This window comes from Nothoprocta perdicaria, unplaced genomic scaffold (assembly GCF_003342845.1).
Source record: "Nothoprocta perdicaria isolate Ctin4 unplaced genomic scaffold, notPer1 scaffold_214, whole genome shotgun sequence".
Taxonomy (NCBI): Eukaryota; Metazoa; Chordata; class Aves; order Tinamiformes; family Tinamidae; genus Nothoprocta; species Nothoprocta perdicaria.
This window is the reverse complement of record NW_020455360.1, coordinates 587129-598050: the sequence shown is the minus strand read 5'-3', so window position 1 is coordinate 598050 and position 10922 is coordinate 587129. Positions and strand designations below refer to the sequence as shown.

The following is a 10922-nucleotide window of genomic DNA, read 5'->3' as shown; positions in this document are numbered from 1 at the left end:
ATACTGTGCATAGCCTCAGTGACAAATAGTCAGGGAAGAYTGCTGTTAGATAACATCCATATGTTATTGAGCATGGGCCACCCAGACTTTCTAATGGCAAAGTTCAGAACATTACTTTCACTGAAGAACAAAAAGTAGACACCTTAACTGGAAATTTAGGAAGGAAATCTTAATAGAAGATGCAAGAAATAAATGGACTGAAGTACTCCATAAACTCTTACAACTCTCTCAGCTTTCCAGATAGATATGAAGTAGTAATTCACAGCCACCCAACTTGTTTGCATTATCCAGGAAAGAATTTGTACCAAAATATCAAGCTGATTAAATGAAAGCATGGTCTAAATGCAAACAAGTCCATTTATGAAACAATCCTGTCTTTGAATGGAATCCTATTAATGGTTGTGATTCCTTCAAATCCCTTGCATTTGCAAGCATTTCAGCTTCTCAAATAAGTTATTCCAATTCACAAGCCTAGTGAATTCCTCTTTCAGGTCAAAATGAGAGTAAGCTACAAATTCATTTTAAGTTGGCCAAATGCCACAGAAAGTACAAGGTAGCCAACATTAAAGCTAATGTAATAAAACTGTACGAAGCCACCTAGCAATGCTTGCTTCCAAAATTAAGTGAGCAATCCAGCTAAGGAAGCACAGTTTTCCCACGGATCAGATCTTGTGGCTGGAGTCAGAAGGTGTTACACACATGCAGAGAGCATTAAAAGGGCCTCTCTTTACTTGACTCCCATTTTCATGAAACATACCAGCTCTTGGCATCTTTGAACTATCCTCCCAGCAGTTTAAAGGGTGAGAGGAAGTGGATATCAGATGGAGATACACCATGAGAATGCATACACGTAATTAATTAGCAACCGCATTTAATATAATTGAACAATTTATTAACAGTGTTAAGGCAAAAAAAAATCTTTATACCTGACGGTTATGTTTTCCTTCCAGAATCTCACAGTAAAAATTTCTTCTTAATGTGTTAACAGAAAATTTTAGAACGGTCACAAAATACAGAGGAAGACATTTTATAGACCTAACTCAGAAGCTGCTTATACACTGTCAATATATGTATTTTTTTCCTGAGTGGCACACGTGAACGGCAGGGGCAAAGATCAATGAAAGGTGAAATAACTGTGGAAAGAAAACAAAAGGCTATTTCTGTGCTGCATATTTTTTGACTTTTGTAATTAAAACGTTAAGAGAGAAAATCACAGGGTAGCCTGCTTGGTAGTGCAGGGTTGTGCTGCCCCTTCACCATTTACTGCACAGAAACACATTTTTTTTTTTCCTTCTTATGACTCTTCTTTTGTAAGGAGTAGCAGAGAGGTTTTAATAACACAACTTTTTTTTTTTTTTTTAAACAAATGGAAAGAAGACGAGAAATGGAGGACAGTAATGTTACCCACCCCAGCAACTGCGCCTGTGTCATTCCTTCCTGCTGTTAAGGGTGCTCCTACAGTAGGAGCTGCCAGAACTGCTAAAAGCTGAGAAGAGGGAAAGCAGTGAGTGCATCTAAAGGGATAAAAATGGCTGTGACGTTCCCAGCAAAATCCATAGCAGGAGGTGCATGTCCAGGAGAGGGAGCCGCACAGCAAGAACCTTTGCCAGGGTGGATATGGGTTTAAAGGCAACCCAGTTCTTTTGCACTAAAAAAACCAAACATACAGCCTCAAAACAAAATCACGTTCCAATGGTATTTAGCACCCTTCAGATTCAAATGGCATGAGGCTATTTCAGATAAAGTTCGGAATGACAGTGCATTAATTTAAGTGGTGAGAACGCAGGCTATATTTAATKTAAGTTAGAGCAGTTTCTCAATAGTGAAGTACCAAATACAAATGCAGATACTTAATGTAAGCAGATTGCAGCTCTGTTCCGTAATTGGGACTGAACTGATACCCAAAAAGCCTTTCAGCAGGAATTAGTCTAACAGCTATCTAAGGGTGTATAAATAGAACTTGCAAATGTGGAACTGGAAATTGCATCAAGATATTTTTGGTTTCATTCTCCAAATTAAAACAAAACAAAAAAAGATTTCTGACACTTTTAACCTGACACAGAGGTACGCTTATGTAGCATTTGAACTCTCCTTTCAGGGTACCTACAGGCTCTTTTCAAGTTATCCTCTCCAGACAAGTGTTGGTATTTTGACCACAAGTTTTGTAGATGCAGATGATGAGATTAGAGGCTCAGCTACATTTTCTAGTGGAAGAATATTTAGCAGGGCTCAGTTATGCAAACCTATGTTGTACTCACTGTTCTCTTCTTTCTATGTCACGGCAGTCAAGGCTCTGGCCGCTTTAAATGGTTCTGACATTTTCACCAGTTTTGTAAAGTCTAGCAGAGTTCCCGGTTTTTGAGGGGGAGGARAGAGATTAGTGTTGACTCTCACTGTTGCAATACAGAGAGTTGAGCTAAGACAAGCTTAATTAAAAMACACACACACACACAAAAAAACCTGTTTCTAACTCTTACGGTTGTGAAAAATTACCTTGAAAAGGTGACATGAGTGACACCAATACACTGACAAGAATCACTATGAAACATCTATTTTAAGCTATTTGTGCTACCTGCTATCTTCAGCCAGGATCTAGCTGTGAAATGTAATGATACTGGTATATAATTTTTTTTTTTAAAGTGTTGAAATGAAGCACAAATTTGTACATTTGGGAATGAAATTTGTACATTTGTACAAATTTGTACATTTGTACATTTGTACATTTGTACATTTGGGAATGAAGAAGCACAAAATTGTACATTTGGGAATGAAATTTGTGCCTCCGTCATCAAGGCCACTCTAAACTTCTTTTTCCATCAGCTATTTCTTGACCAAGAATTCAAATACAAGTCTCCAGGTAATACAATTTCCAAAGACTCCAAACCTCCCTGAAACCTTCCTTCGAAACCTAAAGTTTCCAGGTTTTCACCATCATTATGTGCGAATTTAGAAATGCTCCCTACCCTGGTATGAAATGCAGACAAGCACAAAAGGACATAAATCATTACACAGTGTTGCACAAGCGGGTGTTTGCTTGACCAGAACTGGCCGGCACCTGTGGAAGAGGAGCCAGGAGCAGCCAGTTCCTCGGGGCCGCACTGGCACCAGCACCTCGCTCTCGCCCAGACAGGGCTCCCAAACAGGAACTACCCAGAACTTGGGCAAAAAATTTCAAGAACTGTGAGAATCACATCCTCATGCTTATCTGCCCTGCTTTCGTGTGCAAAGAATGCCTCAGCTATACTAAGATGGCAGGTGTTTTAGAGGCTCATGGTGTAAAAGGAATATCCAAACCAAGGTCTCAAAACTGCAGCAAATATCTGCTGCATATAATCATGAAAAATAATCACATTTCGGGGGGAAATAATTATTTTCTTAACATTTGCAGAGTGCTTTGAGATTATAATATAAAAGACCCTATCAAAGAACATTTATATTACATATTTGCTATCCTTGTAACTTCTCAAAATAAAAAACTTCCAGTCATGCTAACTTCCAGTCTCTAACTTCATTTTTCTGTATTGTTCCATGGATTAAAACAAAAGTAGGGTGTGAATGTCAAGTATTGCAGATTTGTTTTCTAGGTGTTCTCATAAATACTAGGTGTTGGGAAAAAAAAAAAAGTAACTATCAAACTTCTTGTCTTATATGAAGATTAATGAAAACAGATTCACTACTGGACAAAAGAGGTTCTAAGTTTTCTTTTTTTTTTCCATAACGACCAAAATAAATTGAGAGCCTAATGACACAGAGTGATTCCTGAGGCAGATTTTTTAGCTAAAATTAATTAATATATTTAAACATATTTTTTCCCAAAAAATCTCAGTTAAAGGTTTGCACTCTTACCAGCCACGTCTTCCGCATCCTGGAAGTCGGAGTTTAGCAGCATCATTTACACATCTTCATTTACTGTTCCCTGCCAAAAGGGCAAGATTCAGGATGACTCACTCATTGGTTAAAATAAGGCTTGTTGCAATATTAACTTGAGCTAAAACAAATCTTCACACACAGAAAGTGATAAAAAGCGTGCTCTCTGTCTTCGCAGTTTTSTTCAGCATTTAAACAAATTTGTTTTCTGACAGTAGTAAAAATTAACAAAAATTGTCTCCTTTTCATCAGCTCATTCTTGTCTTCTTACAAATGCACRCTGTAGAAAACATTTCTTAAGGAGAGGATTTCTAGATTTGTACCTAGATGTTAATAGATCATGTAATTTTGCTTGTTTTTGTACTTTTGACAGCACAGTTCATTTAACCAAAAGAGGCATTAAAAGAAGTATTGCACAAAATCTTGCATTCAACATATGAGAAAAATGTCACTTTTTTTTTTTTTTTTAACATTTTACAAGCTACCCTGCTTTCCCTACACACACACTTTTTCCTGCAGGTGCTGTGCCTTTGAAGGTTTAATTTTATCAACATAACAATATCCAGTTGTGGTCACTTAAGGATTAAATATGCTTACAAGGAACAGCTGACCATCAGCCTTCTTGATGGTGCAGATGATTATTATCAGGGTTCTCTTTGAATGTCGTGTAAATAGCCTTGCTATTCATACTTGCCTCAATTGCTGAATTTAACTTTTTTGCATCTCAAAAATGTATGGTTGTTTTCTTGAGAGGGAGAGGTATAAATCGCTGTACTGTAAAATTTGTAAGTCTATTAAGAACAAGCACTGGCTTTTGGCCTGTTGCATCAAGCAGGAGGTACAAGCTGCCCTTTAAGCAGATGTATTTTAGTTTCACTCAGGAGCTGTTGCAGTTTAAGACCACATGACGGCGTGGAAGCTAAATGGATTTCRATGCCAAAACATTTTAATCATAGCTATATGCAATTTATGTGACCTCTGTCACATGAGAGCGCCCAGAAGAGACACTATGGGGCAAGGCAGCGGTCCCAGCCGTTCCGGTTCCTGGTGTCACTTCTCACACCGTCAGCACAATATTCAGTGTCCTCCTGACCATGGGCAAACTGGGTGTGGAGAACCCTGCTGCTGATGGGCAGGTTACAACAGGCTCTCATGCTTTGTGTTGCTGTCGCTGGTGCTCAGARCCTGCCTGCAGCAGGTGCTTCTGGACACCTTTGTACTGCTGGATGCTCAGGGGGTCCTTTGCACAGTTTACCTATTTTCTGGGGCACTCGGTTGCTTTTCTGCTGTTCAGTTTTTAACTCTACATTGGCAGAACGACACACGCTGTAGTCTTGGCTTTGCATTTAGAATGGTAACATAAAGGTTATTTGGTTGTACAACACAGAGCTGAACACTCTTTTTGTTAAACTGAAAAAAGGACAGCTGACTGATTTGGCTTTTAGAGGAATGTTGAAATAATACAAATCAAATCTTATTTTCTTGTTACTGTTMCTTAAACGAAAAGAAAAAGGAGGAATTCTATTACAAGCATACTGAGACTACAGTGAATTTATTCCTTTGAACTCTGTAATAGCAGATTCCAGCTGCAGAAATCRAAGTAAGTGACTGGTGTAAAAGCTAGAGCTTAGAGAACTCTGGAAAAATCTTTGTCCTTCAGCTGAGATAAACAAAACACAACAGCCAAAGAATTGGCGAAGAAGTGGCATCTAAATGCATCAAAGCCAGATGTTTCATGGTCCACAATTTCTAAACAAAAACTAAAATGYTTCTGAAAGGAACCATCTTCTGTATAGGAACTTAAAGACACTAAGTAGAATCTTCTTATTTAAGCACTCTGGATTTAAAAATGAATAGAGAGTGTGATGCTGCAAGAGAACTGCCAAGAAAAGGTGACCAGTCCATTTTCACTGCATAAGCTCAATATTCTAGGACCAAGACTGGAATTGCTACTACATAAAAAATAACGGACAACTTTTCTGCATCAGGTATTTAAGACTCTTAAAATTCAATKCAGATGGTGATACAGGTGATTTTATAACTGGACATCTCTTCAGAGATTCYTCTTCTCTAAAAACAGAAGACAAAGTACTTTTGCTTATTTTAATTGTTTATTTAGTGAGTGCTTTGTGATTGCTATCTAAAGACTTTCATTCATGTTATCTAGTAAAACAGTTTAGCTTTGTAAACAGGACTCAGTCTAGGCAAGTTGCACATTTCTTGAAATAAAACTCAGGAAAAGGTGGATTTCATGCATCAGTATCTCAGTATGCATCAGCAGATCTTCCAGATTGTTTTACATACATAAATAGATARTATCAAAACACTCTTTATTTCCACATGTTGATATTTGGATTCCAGCTGCTATCTGTGGAAATTTTTTCTCATCTTAGAAGAAAGTGGCCTTCCTCAGCTGCCAGGCTGCATCAATTACAATTTACCTGCATTTTACCTGCTGATGTGCTTACAGGATTATGCAAAATGCAAAGCTTCCCCATAGCTACCATATTAAATGCTATGCAGACTACAAGATTTGATAATGTTAAGAAAACAACGTTTCGGAAGGTGCTTTCACTGCACGATATCCACTCTCCCAGACTTCTCAGTTTTCTGTAATGAAAGCAAACAGTTCACTGGTGCATTAAAAACATTTACACTTGGTTTGCTTTAGTTGAACCAAGATGAATAAGAGTCATAACTGTAGTATAACCATGAAGCAGGTCCTCTTTTATGTCATTACATTCTCTCAGTACGAAATTCCCAGTAACTATTCGATCACATCCTATTTCCCCATGTCCAAAAAAGCCAAAGAGCGGAACATTCGGAAAAAACTTCCTAAAGGCATCTGCTTCCATATTCCTTTTGGTTTTATAATGCCGATATCCTCTGCCAACACAGGCGAACATGAAGCCAACGGTGTTACGCTCAGGGATGTTCGCTGCTTTGAGGCGCTGCATGGCGGCTTCTGCTGTCCTCTCGTCAGCTACGTCCTGGTCTAACAAAACGGTGGCGCTCTGGATCTGGGGACCGCTGAAGGCCAGTCCGACCACCCCRCAGGCATCACTGGGCTGCGCGCTGGTGCTGAAAGGCAATGCACAGCGCATTACAGGGGCTGCCGGGGCACCGCGGTGCTCGCCTAGCTCCTGCTGCAGCCGACGCGGGGCTCCAAACYGACAGCCTCCCGAGGGGATTCTCAGAGCTCCTCACAGTTCAAAACGAAACAGGACACCTCCAACATTGTTTTCTTTAAGCACAAAGCGAATAGTAGCAGAACTTTCCTATCCATTAGCTACTTGCCAACTTGGCAGTTCACTTAAGTCACAGCTCTGTAACTCCAGCTGAACTATGGACAAACGAGGACRCTCAGAATTCAAATATCAAACCTGGGCGGCAATGAGTAATGGCTGCACGTCCATGTTGGCTCAGTCTCCCTGGTTAGCCAGGACACAGTGGTTTTGGTATTTACCTATTTTTGCTTTATTAATCTCAACTGAATTCTTCCTGGATCCCAGTGAAATAGTTGTACTTTATTTGCTTCAAAAGGTACCGTTTTACTTCTGTGAATAGACATCTCCAGTAAGGCAGGCTATTGTGTCTACAGTGGTTTTGTGCATTTTTGTTTTCTTTGTTTGATAGATTGATTTTTTAAGTAATAAGCTCAGTAACAGCACTGACTTGCAGGGATGTTTGGCTCCTGGCTCCTCACTAGTCACAGTGTTTTTGTGCCCAGCACTGTACATGTTTTTCCTGTTTTAAATCTCCTTTAAAATTTAGCTTAAAAAAGCTACTTACTGTTCAGAGATCAGTGATGTAAAACTCTCCACTTGACCCCCAGCAAGGATGATACTTTTTTCATTCAAAGGATTGACTATTTGATGAAGAAACCGAGTAGCTCCAGACTTCCAGGAATTGTAGCCAAACAGAAGAACCACACGGAGATCTGGATTATTTTTCAGACCTAGTATTAAAAAAAAAAAGTCAATCCTTTTATTTTTAAGATACTGACTTCTAAAGTCCAAGCATCCTGTTTAAACTCATCCACTCTTCAGAATAAGGGAAGAGCAGAGGTGCATAATTATCTCAGTTGCTTTTGCAGTCACCAAATGCTCTGTGTGKGGGGATAGGACACAAGCTGTTCATTGCACAGAGTTCCATGCTGAACCCTAAAAAAAGCCTCTTAACAATTCACAAAAGCCCAGGTGAAATGGAGAAGAAATACACACCTGCTTCCGAAAATTTATTTTCATCGAAGACCCTGTTCTTCAAGTCTTTAAAAAAATGGAAGGTTTGGATTTTCACCCCATCAATTTTGGGGAACAAAAGAGCAAAGCCAGCTTCACCTTCTTCGATTTCTTGAGGTCGATTGCTGCTTGAACCCATAGGGGTAACTACAAAGACACACAAAAAAACCCCACAACATCTTGCATACTGTGATCCCAACACTTCTAGTTGCAGGTTTGTTGCCCATTATACAACATGTAATTTGTCCCCCATGACCACAGTTAACAGGAAAATTTCTTACATTGGAGAGAGAGAGAGATAGAGATAGAGAGAGATAGAGAGAGATAGAGAGAGATAGAGAGAGAGAGAGAGAGAGAGAGAGAGAGATATTAAGGTAACAAATTAGAAAAAAAAAAGTTTCTAGCGATAAAAATGAAGTACTAGAAAATGACCACCAAGTGAAGTTATGAATTTCCACTTTTACTGTTAATGCCTCTTGCTAGACCAAAACAAATGGATTCACACTGAAGACATCACAGACCTGGGACCTCCCTGTACAACTCCTCACAATGTAACTTTTAAAAACATACGCATACTCAAGAAATATAAAGTAATTACACTAAGGTATCAACTAATGAAAATTTAGAAGCAGTCAAGACATCTACGTGAAGTAAAAGTTTAGAGCACCCATGTGCTTTAGCAGCAACAGCGTGAATTCCTTCCCATTGAAGCTAGGACTGAACAAGGTGGCAGCAGCATCGGGTAATAATCTGTGTGGACACTCCATTCAGTGTGCATGACTAGGCATGCAAAAATACGTGGAGTTGCAATAAAGGGAAGTCTGAAAAGATCTGTGATACCCTAGACATCTTTAACCTGATCTTGCATCAGATCTCACATCAGATCACACATTTTTGTCCTACCTACAATCCCTGGGGTGACGAGTCCAAGAACCTGACATCGCTTTGGCAACAATTTTTCTAGCTCAATCGCCGTTTCTTTACTGTTTCTTTTTCTTGCTGTTAAAAAAAGGTGGGGGGGTGAGGGAGGCACAGAAATGTCAAAGGCGTTAAAATCTTACAGTTAATCCCACCCTATTTAAATAACACTCCCAATCAACWGCTGCCCAGTAAAAAACTTGGCAAACCCGTATTATCTGTAGGGTACAAAGCAGAACCAGCACCCCGATCAGGATGAGAAAATAAATCACTGCACACTCGTGTGTGAATGTAAAGCCACACAGAGCCACATACATGGGTGGATTGCACTTCATAACATGAACACTGATCTGTGCAATCACATTTTTTTGGTGAAAGATTTACTTTCCTCTGAAAACCAAATACAGAGAATTCTGTTTCAGTTGATGTAAAATAAGTAATTTTAACGGCCACCTTTCTTCTGTTCGTGACACTCCTCGTGTCCACTGAAAGTTTCTGCATCTGCTATGTAGAGCACAGTCTGTGGCAGCACATGCACCTTCTGCAAAAAGACGCAAGGGGCAACATTATGCTAGTTAGCTGCTTCTCAGAACATGCCTTCAACAGAGACATAAGCTAAATAAAGAGGGGGAAAAAAAGTGTGTGTTGGGGGGGGGAATTTCTGAAAGAAAAAGCAGGGAAAGAGTTCACTACATTCACTTTTGCTATTTCCCCAGCTTTGTTTACGCGGCCCCTCTACAAAGTTGTCAGCAGCTAAGCCTCTGCAAAGCCCTCGTTAAGGAGCTGAGGGCACCTCTGCCACAGCAGCGGAGCGGGGCTGGGGAAGGGGCCGCCCCCGATCCCTGCAGACACCGGGGCCCTCACAGCACCCGCCCGCACCGCGCGCGCCGTTTGTGTGTGTGTGTGGGGGGTGTGGGGGGGAAGGAGGGTCCCGGGGGCCGCGGCCGCGCAGCACCTACCTCGAGCTCGTGGGCCAGGGCGCGCACCAGCGCGTGGCTCTCACCGGGACCCGCCTCCAGCGCCGACACCCAGGCGAGGCGCTGCCGCGCGCGCAGCGTGCGCCGGGCGCACTCCCTCCACAGGCGGCACACGCTGCCAACACCGCGCGTCAGCGCCGCCGCCTCGCGCCCGGCCCCCACCGCCACCGGCCGCCGCGCGCACCCCGCTCCCCGGCCCGGCCCTACCAGGCGGCGCGCAGCAGCGCCTTGGTGGGCAGGAAGCCGAGGACGCGCTCCACCACCTCGGCCAGGCCGCCCAGCACGGCCGCGCCGCGCGCGTCCGTCTCCATGGCCGCGGCGGCCTCCTCGCCAACGGCCGCGTCACGCGCGACGCGACGGCTGCCGCCCGCACGCGCCCTTCCCCTTCCGCCAGGCGCGCGCGTGACGCCAACGGTCGCTCGCTAACGGTCGCTCGCCAACGGTCGCGCCGTGCGCGTGCGCCGCCTGGCGGCGGGGGGAGGGGCGCGCCCGGAGGCAGCCGGCGGCGCCATGATGGTTCCCCCCCCCCCNGCAGTAACCACAGGAGCGCTGCCGTTCTTAAAATGGTTTTTATTCATAAACTTGATGCAAGTTTACAAATTACTGTACATTGCCAAGTAATTCTGCAATGAGGGAGGAAAAGAAAAGGAGGGAGGGGGAAGGGAAAGGAAAGTAAACCCAAACCAAAGCATGCCAAGCCCGCGGGGTGCCAGAGGCAGCTCGGCCTCCTCRGACTGTGAGGAGGGCAACGCTGGTGGCTCTGCCTCGCACGGGGGGCTACATCAGCGTCTGGCTACCAGGAATTTATACAAATATAATATGTACAACCAAGTGAGCAGAAAGGCTGGCAGTCACCCCCCACGGCCGAGAGGGGAGCCTCAACAACGTGTGTCAGAAGCAGTGCCCAATCTCGCATTTT

At 42.6% G+C, this 10922-nt stretch overlaps 1 protein-coding gene and 1 long non-coding RNA gene across 2 annotated transcripts; both read right to left on the bottom strand.

Moving 5' to 3' along the window:
* Positions 1–1448: 1448 nt before the first annotated feature.
* Positions 1449–4298, bottom strand: LOC112946701. Its single transcript, XR_003249281.1, has 3 exons — positions 4010–4298; positions 3847–3916; positions 1449–1486 (listed from the first exon to the last, which is right to left on the bottom strand). It is a non-coding gene; the product is annotated as an uncharacterized LOC112946701 (long non-coding RNA).
* Positions 4299–6099: 1801 nt separating this feature from the next.
* Positions 6100–10314, bottom strand: FBXO22 (F-box protein 22). The gene is made up of 7 exons (XM_026038652.1): positions 10211–10314; positions 9986–10118; positions 9480–9567; positions 9012–9107; positions 8091–8255; positions 7660–7825; positions 6100–6948 (listed from the first exon to the last, which is right to left on the bottom strand). Exons 1-7 carry the CDS (start codon positions 10312–10314, stop codon positions 6519–6521), a joined length of 1182 nt encoding a protein of 393 aa, XP_025894437.1. The 3' UTR covers positions 6100–6518.
* Positions 10315–10922: the final 608 nt, after the last annotated feature.